Source organism: Athene noctua, chromosome 23, assembly GCF_965140245.1.
Source record: "Athene noctua chromosome 23, bAthNoc1.hap1.1, whole genome shotgun sequence".
Lineage (NCBI taxonomy): Eukaryota > Metazoa > Chordata > Aves > Strigiformes > Strigidae > Athene > Athene noctua.
In genome coordinates, this window is record NC_134059.1 from 3622094 (window position 1) to 3642087 (window position 19994).

Sequence of the window (19994 nt, forward strand, 5' to 3'; positions counted from 1 at the left end):
ATCCTCTGTGTTCGCCACTGGGCTCTGGTGATGGTTTCAGCTCAGATCTGCCTCCTCTGCCCCTGCTGACCAGCGTGGCCAAGAGAGCACTGGTGGTTTTTAGCCCTGGAAGCTCCAGCCTGGGTAGGACCTCGCTATGCAAGAGGCTTGATGGGCATAAAATGGGACCTGTGTGGCTAAAGCCTGAGGAGGCTTTGGTTTTGGGTGGAAGACAAGAGCCAGGAGGTGCCCTGAGATGGGGAAACACATTGAGATGGGGAAGAGCTGGAAGTGTGATGAGGTCTTGTGGGGAGGCACAGAGTCTGGGGAGCACAACTTGGATGGGAGTTCAAGAAGGGATTAACCATGATCGCTGGGATGTCCCCAAGGCAGAGAATATGAAGAGGAAGGAATTTAGCTGAGTACAGACTAGGAGCCGCAGTCCCTTTGGTCTTTATCCTGTCCTTCTGCTCAGCAGCTTCCCTGCACCCACATTCCACTCCTGAAGGTCTCCCCTTAACTTGCCCACCTCAGCCCCTCTCTCGTCACCGGTCTCTGCACTTACAGCCCCTGGGACACAGCACTGCTGGATGACTGTGCCACCATCTCTAACTGTGCAAATACCTGTCATCAGTCACCCCAACTCCCAGGGTGAAGATCTCAAGAGCTTCTGTAGACCAAACGGAGGGGCAAAGGAGCTTGGGGGAGTTTCGCATTTTTGCTGCACCTGGATATTTTTTTGCCTCCTTCCTGCACAGTGAACCATGGGAAGGAGAAAGGATGAAAGGACCTGAGGAGCCTTTGGGGCTGGGTCCAGTCCTGTGTTGGGGTGCTGCCCTGCCCTGGGTGGTGTGGGGACCTTACCTGCTGCTGGGGAAGGGCAGTGCAGGGATGGAGAAAGACAGGAGAACAGGCTGAACTCATCATGACGTTCACAGACTGGCTTCCCTCCCCTCTGATTTTGTTTAAATTAAGCCATCTGCCCACATTAAATGGTAAATTATCTTAGCTGCTGCTTGTCTCCCTGTGGGGACAGTGACCAGAGGAGCGGGGGGAGAGGGTGAGCGGCTGCAGGGCTGCACCCCTGGCCTTGGACCTGGGTAAAACGTGGCTCCTGTGGAGGTGGATGTCATCTCCCCTTCTGCGTCCTGGAGATCAGCCCCAGGCAAACTGGAGCTGGTCACCTGGGAAGATCACAGCCCTGCTCCACTGCCCGTGGAGGAGGGTTAGGAACTGGTCTCTAATCCATCTAATCAAGCTGAGCGTGGTGTGACCTTCCTTGGCTCGTGTCCTTGGGAGTCCTTTTCTGGGCAGCAGCGCCTGCTCGAGCGATAAGAGCTCTCGCCATGGTGCCGTGGCTCGGAGGAAGGAAGGGATGCAGTATACCAGGACAGGGAGTCTGGAGCCGCCACGGGGAAGGGTAACCCACGGCCGAGGCAGGACCCAGATTAACTCAGGGTGGGCTTCTTGCTTGACTTCTGCCTTTGCAAGCAACACCTGCAAAGAGGGGAGATGCACGCTGGTCTGGTGGCTGAGGGAGGACCTTATCTGCTTGCTGGTCCTTCAGGCATCTGTTCAGAGGTGAAGCCTGCTCGGGGTGAGCACCTGCAGTCAAGATGGGGGGCCCCTCTTGCCTTTGGGCAGCATGGAGCCAATCCCAAACCCTGCTCTGGGTGTCAGTCAGGACCCTCACCATGGGCTGCCAGCCGCCGGCAACGGATTCAGCTTCACTTGGGCCTTTCCACTGCTGCCATGATGGATGTTCTCCTGTGGCAGTGTCACCACTTAGCAGCACACACAACTGCCACCTCACCCTCCATACAGCACCCAATGCTGTGCCAGCACCCCAAAAATAGCCACTCTTACTATATGGCTCCGGGGAGGACACAGGCTCTGGGTGCTCATTGCCAGCTCCTCGCTGACCTGGCTCTTGTCATTGCTGCAATGAGTTGTGTGGTCTCTATTTGCCTTTGGATTGGTTCCCAGGATTGGAATGAAAGAATTGGGTGAGAAGAAAAGACATCAGGGGGTAGAGTGGACATTAGGGACTCCAAAGCACCCCATTATCTGGTCACTGGCAAAACCCCAGCCCATGTGCTCAGGCTCCCATGCCAACCCAGGGAAGGGTTGGGATGGGTGCAGGTACTCAAGGGAAGAATCTCCCCACTCCACAGTGTCCCAGCTGAGTCTGTATCTCCGTCTCTGAGTCTGCTCTTGGAGAGTGTCTCTGGCCTGCTGTGCAACAGCCGCCACCAGCTCTGAGCACTCTGGATCTGCTGAAGTGCAGAGGATGACTGCGCTCCCTCAATTAAAACTGACTAAACAGTGAATGAGACCATTTCTCTGGCTATTGCCCCTCTCTGCCTTTCCATCGCTTGGCCTCTTGCATCCCTCTCGCATCTGCACCGCTTTAAGTGCAGCAGGAGCCAGGAGCAGGCAGCCTGGGTCTGCTCTGCACTGTGTGCCCGGGTCTGCCTTGCAGCAGCTTGGGGTGTCCTGGACCTGCACCAAGAGCATCTGTGAGCAATTCGCCTTTGCAGAAGCTGCTGGCAGCCAGCCTGGCTGTCCCAGGGGCACGGTCCGGGGCTGTCCCAGCCCCAGCAGGAGTGCCAAGGGCTTCGGCCATCCGTGTGATGGTGAGGAAGGTGGTTAGATTGGTGTGTGGGTTGCAGCATTTAACCTTTCTCACTTGGTATAATGTTTTCTGAAGCTCTAGGGTCTCCTCTCCAAGTCTTGGTGGTCTCCTGGGGTCAGGTTCCCCCTGTTAGAGGCATTTCAGGGCATCTCACCCCCCTGTACTTGGTCTCGGTGTGTCAGGCTGTAGCACATGGGTGCTGCTGAGCTCCTAACAGAGAAGGATCCCAGATCTGTCCTATGCTGAAATACAGATGGAGGAGTTGATGGAGCATCTCCAGGACTGATTGTGCAAAAGGACTTTCAAAGGACCTTGGCTGAGTTTTACAGTGAGCCACACAGTTTCCTCTGTCCTATCTCTCAGCCAGAATTTGGGGAGATTTTTTTCCAACAAGCAAATATTCACAGCAGCTCCAGCCTGCATTTGCCTGAGGTGTGAGAAACAACCTCAGTGCCAAACCCCGAGCGTGAAGCAGGCGCTCAGGGAGGAGCGGGCTGCACCAGCTCATGCAATTTAGTTTGCTGTGAAAGCACCAAGAGTGTTGGTGGTGGTTATTGCGTCTCAGCGGAGCGATGGTAACCTGATTACCAGCAGCCTCTACCTTGGGGTCATTAAGCATCAAGAAAGAGCAACTAGGGTGTCTTAAAGCTTTCTCGAGAGATCTGGAGTAAAATTGAAGCTCTGAGTGTCCTCAGGAGATGTTTGCTCCTGTATCTGTGCTCCTCCACCTGCCTTGTGGGACAGTTTGGAGGAGCCCGAGTTGGAAATCCAGGCTGGACCCTGATGGTTAAAATTCATTTGTGAAATGCTGGGACTGCTCATCCAGGATGGTGAAGGCACAGGTTAAAATCCTGCCGCGGGGCAGAGGGGCTGGAGGAGCTCCATGGGAGGCAGGACCTGGGCAGGGATCCATTCCCTCCCTGGGATCCCCATTTTCTGGTTTACTACATGCTCTTGTCCGTATTTCCTGAGGGATTCCGGAGAGTCAGCACTTCACAGGGGCTGGAGGTGTCTGAGCAGCCGGGAAAGTGCCAAAAAAAGCTAAAGGTGGGTTGCAGGTGAGGAAATTTGGGAGGGAAGTCAGAGATGGAAAGCCACAGAGAAGCAGCCAGGAGCATTTCCCCCTTTTCTGCTGGAAGCCAACAGGCAATTCTGCTGCTTCCCACTCAACCAACCTAAAGGAGCCAGAAAAAATCCCCACGACCACCAAGGAAATGTTCAAACCAAAGCAGGTGAGGGGGACTCTGCTTCGGGGGGAGATGGACATTGGCAGGCGGGATGGAGCTTAGTGCTGGGAGTTAATCGCCTGTGAAAAGGAGGGATGGTAAGAGTGAGGGGCAGAGCCTGAAGGGCAAATCACACCTGCGGGGAAGATGAATGAACCGATGGCCCAAGATGAATGATGGTGGCTTCTCAAGGGCATCAGTGGGAAAAGGATGAGGCAGGAGACTGATGGAGATGAAAGGGTTAACCTAACAAAGCGGTTTCTCATCAGCAGCAAAGACTTGGGTTTTCCACTCATTTGTATTTCTCTCCTGGCAGTGTTTAGGTGCAATAAACCCACATGTGTGTACACACACACACACATTGCCCTTCCCCTGAGGGCTGCCTTGGAAAATAACCTCTTCCAGCTGCAGGGTCTGTGCGTGGCTCATGGCCAGGAGGCACCGGGGCCTTATTAGCTCCAGGGATGGGTGATTATCCACAGGTGTCAGATGGGAGAATTAAGATGTAAAGCAGTGAAAGCATTCTATGATTCTATGCTGAAATGGCTGGACCCAAGGTGGAAAGTAAATTGGTTTTGGGGCTGTGGATGGACCTGCTGTTTTCCTGCAGCAAGCTGAGTGCAGTGGGGATGTGACTCTGCTTTTGAGCAGGGACTAAAGGTTGGCCCAAAGCATCAGGACCATGAGCAGATCTTGTCCTGACTGCGTAGGTTTAATCTAAGGCTAGAGAGGGGCTAAAAGCCCTGTTGGGTGCCTGGGTAGGGCTGCAGAGGGGAATATTTCACCCTGGTTGCTCTTGGCTAGGGATTAGCAGCACCCTGAAGCAGGAGGGGGTATGGACCCCGCTGTGCTCTGCTCAGGGCCAGCCCTGGCTGCTGTTCTCACTCAGCCGTGTCTGCTTTTTTTTTTTTTTTGGACTGTTTTTTGTCTTCAGCCAGCCAGGCACCCCATCTCCCAGACAGGAGAGATGGAAATGAGCTCTCGTCCTCTGTGGAGGAGAAGATGAGGGAGAGACACGGAGGAAAAGTGAGGGAAATTAAGCAGAAATAGCTTCAGGGGTCATTTAAAAATATCCCCACGACTCCCTTAAATATATATTTAGCAAGAATTCATAGTCCATGGCTGACAGAGCTCCAGGCACCAAATGTACAGAGTGGTTTTTGATAAAGACCCACGGGATCTAGCACAGCTTAGAGGGGAAGGAGGTCTGTGGGATGGAGATAGGGAGATCCCAGGGCAGGAGTAGGAGGCTGCAGGGTGGCTCTGAGCCACCCTCCTGTGCCCAGGAACTGCCCCCACACTGCATAAAGCCTACGCTGAGCCTTTTGGGTCTCTAAAACAAGGTCCTTTTCCATCAGGGTCTCCCAGCAGGCCTAATCCAGGGCTACCGCTGATGGGGTAGGGCTGGCAACACAACCCTTGGAGACCCCATGGGCTCTCACCAGCCTGCATGTGGCAGGTTTGTGGTGCCATCACCCCGTCCATCATAGTTTTCCTCCTTTGGGATTAACCTGTGCTGGTTCCCCTGCCTAAGTGACAGCCTGGCTTGGGTCCTTGTCCCCATGAAGGCTGGGAGCAGATGAGGAGGTGTTGGACTGAGCCCAGCCCTTCTGGAGAAGGGAGCTGCTGACGGACCAGCCAGAGGGTTGGAAAGGCGTGGGATTGAATCAGTAATGAAACACCCGCGAGGAGACATGAGTGGCAGGTACAGTCCTGTGGGAGGAAGAGTACGAAGCCACCGTGGGGCTGACGCTCAGCAGGTTTAAAGCACCAGGGTGGCTGGGAGCAGCACTACACCCCTCGCACCAGCTGGCCCATTGGCATTGAGATCCCAAAGTGTTTTCCAGCTCCAAGTGCTTTAAAAGTAAGAAGATCCCCTTGTTTCTAGGAGCAGCCTGGGCTAAAGACCCCATCCCAGAGCAGCCCTCACTGCCCAGCTCCCAGATCTGCCCCAGGAGCTGTGTGATCAGCCAGAGTCCATGAATTATTCATTGCTCCTTCGTGGTGCCCAGGATTCTGTTACACCGTGGAGAAGGATCTCCTTGAGCAACAAAGTCTTGCCCAGGGCTGTCAGCTTGGAATCCCAAGAGCTAGAGGGAATTCAGCTTGCACGTTCCTTCCTCGGGTCCAGCGTTGCTCCAACGGCAAAGTCAGGCGGGTTTTTGACTTTGGGGCCCTGACTGAAGGTTGGTGGGTGTCTCCTTACAGACCTGCGGGCTTTATTGATTGTCTCCTGCCTGAATTCCCACCCCGTCCAGATTGTAACTGTTCCCCTCAAGATGACAAATGGAGCTGCCAGCCTCTGATTTATTTTAATTGCCATCTTTCCCTCCTGCTAGCATAAAGACATGATGAACGTGTGCTGGAGTACCCAAGCTGGAAGATGCTAGAGGGTGTTTGGTGCTTGGTGGGAGCATTGTCCATCTCCACCTTCCTGGCACAGAAAAAACCCTCTCTGAAAACCCCCAGTGTAGGGAAACTGAGGCAATGGAGCCGGTGAGGAGGAGGTGGGGATTTGCGCATGGGTGATGGGGAAAAGTGTCAGGCTGCCTGTGCATGGCAGGGGGTTGGAGGATGGGAAGGGGGATAACTAGATTAAAAATGCAGAGTTTTGTGGTCAGCACGTGTATCCTCAGGGTAAATGGGTTCCAGGTACCTTCTGGGCTCCTCGCCTGCTGCACCGCATGATGCGTTTCATCATGACGCCTTTTTAGCTTGGGGAGGTGTCAGAAGGAAGCTGTCATGAAAACTTGTTTTTTTCTCCTCTAGGGCTGCAGGCAAAGATGCCCTGACCGGACAGGAGAGAACGTGCTGTTTGGCATGATGCTCCCTGCTCCCACCGCAGCTGGAGCATGTCACAGGGAAGAGCTGTGAGACATGACACACACCACCCTGAAGACTAAAGGGAGATGGGGGACTTCTGCATTTTTGTGACAGTGTCTGTCACAGCAGGAACAAGGTACCGATCCTTAGGGGGGTGGAAGAGAGGCGTGAGGTTCCTGGGAGCTGGCTGGCACATGGCGCCATCTCCTTGGTCCCCCTGTGTGAGTGCTGGGCTCCCCGCAGGCTTCTGCCCAGCTTCTCCTTTCCTGGCTGCTTGTGCAAATGGTTGAGAAATGTCTTTTGCTGCAGGCTGTGTCCTTGCTTTCCTCCCTGCTGGGACACAGGGAAAGGGCACCAGGTCTCAGCTGCGGGGAGCAGGGCACCAGTGCCGCCGGCTGGCTTCTCACAGCATCCCTTAGCACTGCCTCTCCCCCCCCAGAGCCAGTGTCACTCATCCTGCAAACACGTCACACTCGGTGGTGACGTTATAGCTAGCGCAGGGATGGGGGGGGTCTCCCCCTATATTCCCTCTCTCTCCATATCCAAGGAGAATCCTCCTCCACCAAAGGCACTCAAGAGCCCTGGCTGAGACCAAGCCTCATCGCGGGTGTTTGGGTCATTTTGGGGCCCCGTGGTTATGTGAGGTTCCCCTCCTCCAGAGCTGCCACCTGTTTGCCGTCTACCCAGCAAGACCCAGCTCGTGCGAGGCTGCTGCGGCGCTCGTTCGTCATGTCCCGGCCGTGGCAGCGTGTCACCATGTGGTGACATGGCAGTGGCTCGAGCGGAGGCTCCAGCGTTTAAAGGCGCCGGCCTGCCGGGATCGTGGCAGGTCTCAGCTCTGCTCGGCCTGAGCACAGACGGGCCGAGTCCTGGGCCGTGCTGCTCCTCGCTGAGAGGACAGCTTTGTTTTCCTCCCAAGGAGGGAGAGGAACTGAGACACAGCGTGATGATGGACCAGACCGCGGCCTCTCCGTGAAAGGGTCTCTGAGCAGAGTAGGATGTAAAACGGGGCTCCTCTGAGCGCACGCAGCGATTGGAAGGCAAAGGCACCAGCTTGCAGGGGGCAGATGGACCGGAGACAGACGTGAGCCAAACCACCTGAAGCCCAGGGATGTACGCACCTTCCCAGGGCGCTGCCTGGCTTCCTCGGGCTGCATCCCCACAGGAGGAGCCACGGGCCCTGCCAGGAGGGACTGGGTGGGCACCCAAAATCAGGTGTCTCCATCCCGTACGGACATGGCTGTCCTGAGCGGGACCATCCTTGGCAAGTCCCAGGGAGGGCAGCTGGGGACTGGAAAGGGCAGGAGACCAAGGGCAAGGAGGGTCCCTGGGTGCACAAATCTTTGTAATTACAGATTCCTGTCCGTGCACCAGCTATCCTCAGGACTTTGGTGAAGGATGTGACCCCGCAACTTGATCCTGGATCCCCGATCCTGCCTTACTTTTCTCTGTACTTTGGGGGTTTATTCTTCCCTCTCCATTAATCTCTGAATATTAGGTGGAAAGCGAACAATTACTGTGCTAATGGCTCCATAAATTCCTTCATTACTTATTAAACTCGAGCACTCCCCACGCAGCAGAGGAAAAGAGATGAAATGGAGAAGAAAAGGGGGCGGGGAGGGGGGTGGGGGGGGTGGGTTAGGAGGGGCTGCGCCAGGGCAGGGCTGCGGCCGGCGGCCGGATCAGGCCCCGGTAATTCCTGGGCTGCCGTTGCCCTCTGCCGGCAGCGGGACAGGCAGGGGCTGCCTGCTCTGCTCTGCCCGCTGGGCAGGAGAGGACAAAACCCCGAGGTTGGGGGGTCCCCGGGGGGCAGGAGGCTGGGGAGCACCGGGGTGTCTGGGGCTGCTCATTGTGAGGATGCTCCGAGGAGCTTGACGGGCAGGATGGGGCGCAGGGACACCCCTGCTTGCAAAAGCTATCCCCAAACCCGCGGGGACGGTGCTGAGCGGAGCTGAACCAGGGCGAACGGAGCCTGGCTTTAGGCTGCGCTTAACCTGAGGAGAGGCACAGGGCAGGCTGAGGAGTCTCGAACTGCAGCCCATCCCCAGGCCACTGGCGAGCGCCGGACACCGTTTTCCCGGCCGCAGGGAGAAATCCGCTCTCTCCCAGCTTTCCTCGAGGTGCTGGGAGCTGCCTTGCGGTTTGCTGCCAAACCTCACCGGCATCCCACAGTGTGGATGTTCCCCAGTTTGGCTTTTTTTGGTTTGTTTTGGTTTTGTTTTGTTTTTTTTTTTTTTTTCTGCTGGCGAAGGTGAGGTCTGGGTCGCTGCGGAGAGATCGTCGCGAGGATTGCAGCGACGGTTTGAGGGAAGCTTTCACCTCCTCTCGGGGTCAGAGTCCACGACAGCTCACTTCTGGGCTGGCAGCTCTGCTCCCGGGAGGGCTCTTGTGGCCTCGCCTAAGTGAAGCTAATGTATTTCGATGTCTCTAATGGCCAGCTGGGATCTAAGCGCATCTCCAGGAAGAAAGGCAGCTCGTCTGAATGCAAAACTGCAAACAAGCAAACGCCTCCCCAGTCGAGATGCTCGCAAGTCTTCTGCCTGTGTCGATCAGCGGGGCTCAGAGCGGGGGCTTTGGGATCCTGCCAGGGAGCCTTCTTCACTTCTCCTCCTCCATCAGGCTGACCCGTTCCTCTGCAATCATCTCCAGCCAGGTTTTGAAAGGAAGAGGCGCAGTTAAAGCCCTAAGGAATGGGTTTTGCAGGAAAACGGCAAGTTTCTATGGTTCTGCAACACCCAAATATGGTCTGGGATGAGCCCAGCTCTGCAGAAGGACCTGGATGCCCAACTCCCATGGACACCAAATGTAATTAGACATTTCTATCTAGGCCAGGGGCTCAAGGGCCATCTGGCACCTTAATTATTCATACACATATATAAGCACAGACAGAGCGCTCTTTATCTAGCCTGGGCCTGGGGGGAGATTCCTGCTTACACCAGGTCGTTTCTCATGGCCTGACACAGCGTGCTCTGCTCCGGGGCTGGTTTCAGGTGCTGCGTTACCTTTTCCTGGTGCCAAAACCATCTCCAAAACGCACCAGTGCCGCTGAACTGGGCACTGCAGAGATCCACGTCGATGGTGGCTGAAGCAGAGATGGAAAAATCCAGGAGGAGAAGAGTTCCCCCTTAGAAGCAGCGGGTCAGGAGGACTGAAATCAGATTAAATATCTGTCAGGAGGGCCTGTCCCTGTGGTGATGTGGCCCAGCGCTCCCCCAAGGTGTCTTTTACGCTGTGACTCATCAGCTGAGGAATTTCAATTTCTGTTTTTCTCTCCCAACCCGAGGCACCACGAGGAAGCGGTTAGGACCTTGGCAGATAGAAGTCTCTATCACTAGCTGTTTAAAGTGATGCATTTCCTCTCAAGCCAATGGAGCTGTGCCAGGTTTTACCAGATGTAACCTCAAAGATGAAGCTGAAATACGGTAAAATAGGTTTTTCCCCACAGTTTCATCTTACCTAGCTGAGGAGTGATTCCTCAGCTCCTCTGTGATGCTCTGACAGACACCATGGGAGAGGCAGGAGGGAAGCTGGAAGGGAGAGGTATCTGCAGGGGATGTGGGTACATCTGATCCAGACTGAAATGATGCTTTTAAATTGTGAACTGGGATATTCTGGTCCCCAAAGCATGCTGTGGTCTGGGCCTCCTTCCTCGGTCAATCCCCTCCCAGCCTCCAGAAACCTTTCTAGCAACCCTGGCCTTGGAAGCAAGGAGTTGCTGTAAAATGGTAACACCTTGACAAAACAGCATTTTTTTCTAGGGGGAAACAATAACACCTGAGCTTTATCCTTCCGTTGTGTCTCCCCAGGAAAGCGGCTCAACCCGGACAAGAGTGGCAGCGGCGATAAGCCTGTCTGACAGACTCCATGTCTCGCTCAGCTGAGGCTCCTCTGCGCCGGTGATGCCGCCCCTCCTGCATATACCTTTGAATCACTTCATCTGGATGATCCACATCCATCTAATTGTATCTGTCTTCCATGTACTTTATGATAATTATATCCATGTAAGCCGAGCTCCCATATCATTGCAGGTCTGTCTCCGATACGCCTGTTGGGTTAACTCAGTGTTGTTGCATAGGAGGATCTCATTTTCAGAAGCTCAACATATATTTCAACCACAATTTCTATCACTCTTAGGTCTATATTTAGACATCAGCTATTTACCCACCACTGAAAACTCACCCACAATTTCAGGAGCCTCTGTGTACCATCTCTGTCAGAAGATGATATGACAGGGAGAAACGCGGTCTAATGGACCGCTATTAAAAAGAATCTGATTCAATTCTCCCACGGTTGGATTAAGATGTTTCTGGGGAATGATCCTATTTCCATGGGGTGACACAGAGATGCAAGGACATTTCACTCAGAGGCCCAGCGAGGGAACATTGTGCTTTCTGCTCTCCTTATTTTCAAACCACTTAGGCTGTGATTATAAAACATGGCTCAGGGGGGCCGTAGCATCGCTGGGTTAGAGGAAGTTCTTCCTACTGCAGTGTGGTTGCAGGTTTTTGGTTTGTGGGGTTTTTTTTGGTTTTTTTTTTTTTTTTCCCTACTCAGGTACTGCTGGATTTCAATGTTTTCATGGCAGCCAAGAAGAACGAAGGGATAATTCTCCAGCATAACCCTGAGGGTGTGAAATTACGGTTTGGGGAAGGTGATTTATGGGATAGTAGGATGCAGGGGCAGCACTTCCATCAGGGACAGCAGCTTTCTCACCCTTTGAACCTTTTTTTTTTTTCCTTCTACACTATGCACAGGCAGAGTAGGGGGGAAAGAGGAATTAAAATAGGGCAGGGGCCCATGTGGCAGCATGGGAGAGCAGGATCTTCACAAGATACACAGATTAGAGCTGCTTCTGTTCGATGGGGACTGGGTTTTCTGGTCTGGAGGTCGCAACAGCTCCAAACCTCAGAGGCAGCCCCAAAACAAAGCCCTTTCCCATCCCTAACCACCTCAACCTCCAGCTCCCAAAAGGTAACACTGGCAAAAGTGAAAATATATCAGCGTAACTAACGTTTTCTGTGAAGCTTTAAACGGGGAAATACTACACGTGGTTCGATTGCCTCGAGCGAGGCAGTAACAGGGCGAGGCATGACCGTGACCTGCGGTCAGTGACCTGCGGTCAGTGCCCTGCTCCCACCGCTCCTCCTCAGGCTCCAGCACCCAGGAGGGGAGGGCCGGGCCCCGGGGCTGAGCCCGGGGCTGGCGGCCCAGGGGCCTGCGGGGCTCTGGTGGGTCCTTCCTGGCGCGGACACGGACAGGGCAGCAGGAACCGAGCAGAACGGGCACTGGCTGCAGGCCGAGCTGTCGCGACCCGCCTGAACGCTTCCTCCTTTCCCCCCCGGTGCAGTTGAGCCCCAGCCCGCCCCGCTGGCGTCCATCCCCCGGCCGGCCGCGCGTCCCTGCGGGCGGAGGAGACCGGCGCAAACAGCGCACCCCCCGCTCCTCCGCGCCGCAGCCCGGCGCGTTCTGATCCCTCAGCCGCGGCCGCACGGCGAACTCCGCCAGGAAACCGCCCTCTTCCCCTTTAGGACCAATCAGAGCCCGAGAAAGCGTGACTGATCTCCACTGTAGCCTATCTACAAGCTCCCTGACTGCACTCAATCAGATGCCTGGGGAGATTTTTCTCGTCCAATGAGAAACGAAGAGTGGAGTTCGGGCAGCAGCCCGCGCTTCTTCGGGAGCGGCGTAGACTTCAGCCAATCAGAGAAACGCAAAAAAGTTACGCGTGACCAATGAGGAGAGGGGGCGGGGAAAGAGCAGCTCGCGAGAATTTGAGAGGGACGATGGGAACCCGCGTCTAAGCGAGCGGGCCAATGGAAAAGGGCGGGGCGGGGCCTCAGCAGGACCATTATAACTGGCAGGCAAGACAGCCAGTCAGAAGAAGGAAGTAAGTTCGGCCCAATGGCCAATGAGCAGGGGAAGGCCTCCCAGAGTTGAACTGCTACGATTGATAGGTGTGCCCCCAATCAGAAGGCCGAGCCCTTTCTAACTGTCCAATGAGCGAGGGAGGCGGGGGGAGTGTGGGGGAAGGAGGCTCTTCCCGCCCCCTCCTCGCGGGCGCGCGAGGCCGGCCGGCGGAAGGACAGTCCGCTAAGCCAATCGAAAACGGAAGAGACGGGGAGTGGGCTGGCCTTCCGCCCGGCGGGGGCGAGGGGGTGGGAGCGCCGCGCGCGGCGGCCAACGAGGGCGTCGGGCCGGCGCCGAGCGGCCAATGGGCGCCGGGGGGGCGGGGCTCGCTGCCGCCGCGGCTTCCAAGATGGCGGCGGGTGCGTGAGCGCGGCGGTCAGTCAGTCGGTGAGGCCGCCGGCGGGAGCAGGGCCGGGGGCGGGTGGGGGCCCCGCCGCTCACCGCCATGAAGGGCAAGGAGCGCTCGCCGGCCAAAGCCAAGCGTTCGCGGGGCGGCGGGGGCGGCGAGGACTCGGCGTCCTCCTCCTCGTCGGCGCGGGGCGAGCGGAGCAGCAAGAAGCCGAGCGGCTCCGGCGGCTCCAACGGCAGCGGCGGGAAAGCGGCGGCAGCGGCGGCCTCCACCGAGAGCAACAGCGGGAGCAGTCGGCGCGGCCCCCACCCGGACAAGGCCGGCCGCGCCGGCAGCCGCGAGTACGAGGCCGGGGCGGCGGCGGCGGGCGGCGGGGGCAGCCGGCACGGCTACGGCGGGGGCAGCGGCAAAACCGCGGAGGCGTCGCGGAGCAGCAGCAGCCGCGGCGGCGGGGGTGAGTCCCGGGCGCCGGCGGCGGCCCCGTCTTCCTCCTCCTCCGAGTCGGGCGGCGGCGGGGAGTACAAGACGCTGAAGATCAGCGAGCTGGGCTCGGCGCTGAGCGACGAGGCGGTGGAGGATGGGCTCTTCCACGAGTTCAAGCGCTTCGGCGACGTGAGCGTCAAAATCAGCCGCCTCCCGCCCGGTACCGGCGCCGCCGACGAGCGTGTGGCCTTTGTCAACTTCCGCCGGCCCGAGGACGCCCGCGCCGCCAAGCACGCCCGCGGCCGCCTTGTGCTCTATGACCGCCCGCTGAAAATCGAGGCCGTCTACGTCGGAGGCGGCGGAGGGAGCAGCCGGCGACGCAGCAGCCGTTCCCCGGCACTGCTGGACAAGGAGTCTCCCTACGGCACGGCAGCTGTTGGGGTGGCGGCCGCGGCGGCAGCGGCCGTGCGGCACCCTCCGGCTGGGGCGACGCAACGGGCCTTGTCACCTGCCGGGAGCGGCGGGGCCCTGGGTTATCGAGACTACCGGCTGCAGCAGCTCGCCCTGGGCCGCTTGCCGCCTCCGCCCCCTCTGCCCAGGGAGTTGGAGAGGGAGAGGGACTATGGGGGTTTCTATGAAGCGCGAGTGCGGCCGGCCTATGGGCTGGAGCGGGTAGCTGGTGTGGCGGCTGCCGGGGGCTTTCGTGGAGGAGGAGGGGGTGCTGGAGCTGCCGCTGAGGAGGAGATCAGCCCCGAGGATGACCAGAGGGCCAACCGCACGTTGTTCCTGGGCAACCTGGACATCACCGTGAGCGAGTCAGATTTACGCCGAGCTTTTGACCGTTTTGGGGTCATTACTGAGGTGGACATCAAAAGGCCGGGGCGCGGGCAGACCAGCACGTATGGTTTTCTTAAATTTGAAAATCTGGACATGGCGCACCGGGCCAAGTTGGCCATGTCAGGAAAGGTGCTTCTGCGCAACCCCATCAAGATTGGGTATGGTAAAGCCACTCCGACTACCAGGCTCTGGGTGGGTGGCCTTGGGCCCTGGGTGCCCCTCGCTGCCCTGGCCAGGGAGTTTGATCGGTTTGGCACCATTCGCACTATCGATTACCGCAAAGGGGATTCGTGGGCCTATATCCAGTATGAGAGCTTGGACGCGGCGCAGGCGGCGTGCACCCACATGCGTGGTTTTCCCTTGGGTGGGCCCGATCGCCGGCTCCGCGTAGACTTTGCTGACACTGAGCATCGGTACCAGCAGCCCTACCTGCAGCCTCTGCCCTTGCCACCACCTGCTCATTACGAGCTCGTGGCGGAGGCAGCTGCTTTTGGGGCTCACCGGGGAGCCCCACCTGATCCTCTTCGGGGGGCCCGGGACAGGACACCACCGTTACTTTATAGAGACCGTGACAGAGACCTTTATCCTGAGACAGAGTGGGTGCCCCCCCCACCCCCTGTTCGGGACAGGAGTAATCGGGCAGCTGCCTATGACCCACTGGAAAGCCTCGAGCGCCGCCGGGATGGCTGGTCCTTGGAGCGGGACCGAGGGGAGAGGGAATTGGGCAGTAGTAGTAGGGATCAGCCTAGGAAACGGAGACTGGCGGAGGACGGAGGACGGCACTTGGACCGCTCTCCAGACAGCGAGCGCTCTTCTTCCTCCCGTAAGCGTCACTGTTTAGCCACAACCTCTCCACCGGACCGCAGCCCCGAGCTCCTTGGAGGGAGGGAGCGTTACAGTAGTGACCCTGAGCGCTCATCCTCCCGCTTGCTCCTGTTGGAGCGGCCCTCGCCTGTCCGGGAATCGCGCCGGGGCAGCCTGGAGCGGGGTCAGAACGAAAAACGCGACCGCAAGAACTCCGCCGAACGGGAGCGGAAACATCGCGCTTCCGCGGCAGCCGCCGCGCAGGAGTGCAAAAGTCCAGCCAAAAAGGATGAGCGCGCTGTGGAAGGAGGCGGCGGAGGCTCCCGCCTCAAACCTCCTCCTCAGAAACAGCAGCAGGATGGAGCGTCACAGGCCGGGGGAGCCCCCAAGCTGTGTTTGGCTTGGCAGGGGATGCTTCTGCTGAAGAACAGCAACTTCCCGTCCAATATGCATCTGCTTCAGGGGGACCTCGGTGTTGCCAGCAGTCTCCTCGTGGAGGGAGCAACTGGTGGGAAAGTAGCTCAGCTCAAGATCACCCAACGTCTTCGTCTGGACCAGCCCAAGCTGGATGAGGTTAATCGTCGCATCAAAGTGGCGGGTCCCAACGGCTACGCCATCCTTTTGGCTGTGCCTGGCGCATCAGACAACCGCTCCGCAGCTGGAGCTGGCGAGGCCGCCACCACCTCCACCCAGAGGCCACTCAGGAATCTGGTGTCCTATCTAAAGCAAAAGCAGGCTGCTGGGGTGATCAGCCTCCCTGTGGGGGGTAACAAAGACAAGGAGAACAGCGGGGTCCTGCACGCCTTTCCACCCTGTGATTTCTCTCAGCAGTTCCTGGACTCCACGGCCAAGGCACTGGCCAAATCAGAGGACGACTATCTGGTCATGATCATTGTCCGTGGGGCATCCTAAGGCCCTCGTGTCCTCTGTACCCACCCCTGCCTACTCCTCCACACAGCCCCTCCAGCGTGTGCCAGGTGCTATGGGATACAGCCTTAGCCAGCCCTGTCGTTATTTTAAATTAGATCTTTGTTTGTAGGTGACTTTCCCTGCCCGTTTTTCTGTTACTACATTTTTCTATAAAGTTAGAAGCCAGAAAGGTTGGTTAGCCGTTAGTGTGAATAGGATATTTTGAGATTTCCCTATCATTGGGAATAGCAGGGAGGCTAGGCCTGCTTTGATTTACGAAAAAAAGAAAAAAAAAAAAAGAGAAAAAAACTGGGGGAGGGGGGGGTGGGGGGGAAAGAGCAAACTCCCGTCTTCTTAATTTCGATTCGTGTCCTTTTTTCATTTCATGTATTTTAAAGCAAGTTTAATAGCTCATCCTCGATAGAGTTACAAACCGAAAAGACCAGATTTAAAGCACTCAGTAGTTTAAATGGAAAACCACATACCTACTAGCAGACTGGTGTCAGCTCATTTTTTTGAGTCCTTGAAATTCTGTGATGGCCTCAGGCCAGCGGCCCTTTGGCACGCCTGGTCCCTTTCCTCAGGAGCCTGAACGGTTTCCCTTTGAGTTGCATGGCTCAAGGTTGATGTCTTTCAGGTGACCAGCACCTGCTCTCGGGTACACTGCAGAACATTTAATTCCTTTTATTGGGTGTCTGATAATTTCATCCAGCCCCTCAAAATGCATGCACTGAAAGTATGCTTTTTTAACAGGTGTATTTCTCCTATTTCTCTGAGTTCTGTTGTATCCCATATATGCACTTTGGGTTTGTAGCAGTGACAATGTTTGGTAAATAGCTGAGGACTTTGTTACAAACCATGAATGTCTTGTGCTTACTCTGGTATGCAAGAAACAAGGAGGTGCTTTAAGAATAACTTCAGTTATATTGTGGTTTTTTGTTTTTACTGCCTTTTTTCAAAGAGTTGCAGGTACAGTGGGGTCTGGTTCCACAGTGCAAACTCTGAGCAAGTGTGCTTCTCTCCAGAGATGGTTTTAATTCTGTGATAATTTAATTACATAAAAGTTCTCATTAACATTTTACCTCTTTGTTAATAGCAAGGAACTGCTGTCTGCTAGGGACTTTTCAGGTACAGTACAGTGGGCATTACATGAGGTTTATCATTTTACAGGCATCTGGAGTAAAGTGTTTTTAGCATCTTGGAGAAGTATTAAAAGTACTCTGAGATGCTGAGATATGAGCTCTTGTTCCTGTGATTCTAGGAGGACACAGTTTGCTTTTTTGCAAAGAACTTAGTTCATTTTCTCTTGTGTTTTTTCCCCACTCATTGGGCACTTTTCTCCAGCTGTCTTGGCCACCTGGCTAATACAGGCATTTAGAAGGAAAGAAGGGATCTAAATCCCTGTTGTTTTGTTTAACAACCGAAAGGATGTCGCAGCTAGCTTCTAAACTCAAGTGTAAATCTGACTGTCTCTATTTACAGGCCCCAAAATTGTAATCTTGCACTTAAACCCAGAATGTAGTCTTGCACTTAGCTGTGTTTTCAGAGACTTGAGCAATGTAAAAGCGATGCTGCTTCACTCGGTCAGTCCTTCAAGGTAATCCTTGGGCAACTGATAGAGGGACAAGTTGATTTCTGTTTCAACTTGCTTGACACACAAATCAAGTTCAAAATGCAGAATAGTAGATGAAGGAGGAAATGTCTTGAATGTATTTTATGGGCACAGCAGTTCTGAAGTGTGACTGTATTTGCTTAAGATTCACTGTCACAAAAATCTGAGTTTCTGTAATACCACTTTATGGAACCACTCGTCAGAGAGTGCTTTGTTTTAATCAAAATCAAAGTGGGCTTTGATTTCCTTTATCTGACTGCTATGAACAGATGTAGTATCCCAGGCATTGCGGTGAACTGAGAGCTTGAATGTGGCAGCATATCTTGAAAATTAATTTTGGTTTTGTAGCTACTTTTCTTTCTAAATGGAAACGTACAAGCCTCATTTAATGCTCTTAAATGTTTGAGGGTACAATCCAGGACTTCTGGGTTGTTGTCCTTCAACGTGAATGTAATAGATTGCAGAATTCAGCTGTTCATCTTACTATTAACAATGAGAATTTTTTTGGAATGACACCGATAACGCAAATAACTATGTTTTAGAAGATATGGCGTATTTACCACTTATTGCAAAGAATGTCTGTTTTAATTCTAGCAGGTGTCTGTTGTGTGTCAGCAGGTAACCAACACTGCTGCTAACTGACTTGAAGTGCTGCTTGCATGTGGATTTTCTCATTGCGCTTGACATGAGTCACTTGCAAGTGCAGAGTTTTAAAGGAAAGAAACTTGAACCGCTGGGAATTCAAATCTGCCCAAAACCAAAACAAAAGAGAAGCACTAACATTGTGTTCCAACACTTAAACTTCCTAAGAACGGTGTTTGTTATGCTGATATGCAGTAGGCACCTGTTTTTAAAACCCATGAAACTTGGGGTCAACATGGCTTGTCAAAGCAAATTCAGTGTGGAAACCCTTTTGGAAAGAGTATTCAAGGTGCAGTTCCCTTTTTCCTTGTAAAAAACCTAGCAGTGGTGATACCTGCCACAGGCTTGTATGCGTCAAAATTGTGCTGTGCTGGAGGGTAACAAGGAACAGGTGAGGCTGCATTTGACTCCAGGTTTTCTGGTTCCTTATTTAATGGAGTACCTGCTTCTTTAAATCTGGTTTATTTGTGGTTGCTGCTCTGTTGTGTAAGCAAGGATTTTAACACCCTTTGCGGGTTCTTAATGTCAAAACATAGTTGACTGGCAACTTTTTTTTTGCCACCACTTAAGTTCACGTGCTGCCATCAAGGCTGGTAAGCTTGGTTGGCTGTGCTGTTCTCTTAGGCTCTGAGGTGTGCACCATTGGAGTAACTGTCCACTAAAAGTTGTCTTGGCCAGGGCTGAACAGGAGTCGAAGTCCGTGTGTAATACCACTTCTGTATAGAGCAAAACAGATGTAGCAGACTTGAGGGCTCTCGCGTTTGGCATTCCGTTGCTCTAGTGAGAGCTCAGTATTTCTTCTAATGTGTGCATCTCATACTCCTATATTTCATTAGTTTGTTGAATTAGCACGGTGAAAGGATGTCCTTTTCCTGAATCATTTCATGGTTGTGCTTTATGCGTTGGGGAAAGAACCTCAAATGACTCATACTTTTGTTGTAAGATTTGAGTTCTTTTTTTTTTTTTTTTAATTGGAAACTTTATGCAACTTCCTTGGCTGCCGGCCAGTGGCTTTGTTTGCTCCCGTCTAGTGTACGGTCTGCTGTTCACTGGGGCCGTGGTGTGAACACTGAGGTTACCCTCAACTCCAGAGGTTTCAGAATCCTGGTTACAAATACCAACACATCCTTGTAAGCATCGTAGAAAGAGACGGGCGTTACGTTTTTTTCTTTTTTTCCCGCAAGGATGTTAAAGGATTGAAATGTTTTGGTGACAACTTGCTCAGCCCCTGCGGGGGGCAGAGAAGGAAGTTTTAGACTGCTTGCATTGGTTGGGGAACCATCTGGTTGATGGGAACTGAGGTGAAAGGCCTTAAGTGTTAATGGCAAGGAGGAGTGAATCAAAATTGTGAAGACAGGTTCAAAAACTCTGAGGACTCAGGGAAAAATGGCTTGGAAAATTGTAGTTCCTGGCTTTATGAAAAACAGTGTTGCGGGCAGTACTCCTGGGGAGTCTGCTGAATGCCTGTTGAGCAGAAACAAGAGTGGAAGAAATTATTGCCATGTGACTATAGAGCTTTTGGGTTTCTTTCCCCTTTGTCTCCCCCTTTATTGCTTTCTGCAGATAGCACTGAAGGACAGATATTCCAATGATTCGTAAACTGAATGATGAGATGATTTTTGTGTTAGGCTTGAAGCAGACCGTATGGTTCAGAGAATGGTTAATTGAATATTCAACTTCATTCAGTTTTGATTGTGTGAAAATGATGAATGAGAAATATTACTTGAATAGAAACAATTTAAAATTATGTTAGCTGTGTCTTTGATTTGACCTTTTCTTTAATATTGGAGTTATCTGCTGTTAGAACTACGCAGCAAAGTGAGAACAAAAGAGAAACATGTAACACTA

The 19994-nt window shown here is 54.1% G+C and overlaps 1 protein-coding gene across 2 annotated transcripts; it reads left to right on the forward strand.

Annotated features, from left to right (window-relative positions):
• The first annotated feature begins 12995 nt into the window (after positions 1–12995).
• On the forward strand, positions 12996–16164 carry RBM15 (RNA binding motif protein 15). Of its 2 annotated transcripts, XM_074925435.1 has the most exons (2): positions 12996–14021; positions 14055–16164. In XM_074925435.1, the coding sequence occupies exons 1-2, from the start codon at positions 13016–13018 to the stop codon at positions 15893–15895; spliced, it is 2847 nt and encodes a 948-aa protein (XP_074781536.1). In that variant the 5' UTR covers positions 12996–13015; the 3' UTR covers positions 15896–16164. The 2 variants fall into 2 exon arrangements, with proteins under 2 accessions (XP_074781536.1, XP_074781534.1); XM_074925433.1 differs by having other exon boundaries at positions 12996–16164.
• The last annotated feature ends 3830 nt before the right edge of the window (positions 16165–19994 follow it).

Bases quoted from the DNA above. Each gene is read 5' to 3' on its own strand.
- RBM15 (XM_074925433.1), top strand. From the start codon at position 13,016: ATGAAGGGCAAGGAGCGCTCGCCGGCCAAAGCCAAGCGTTCGCGGGGC.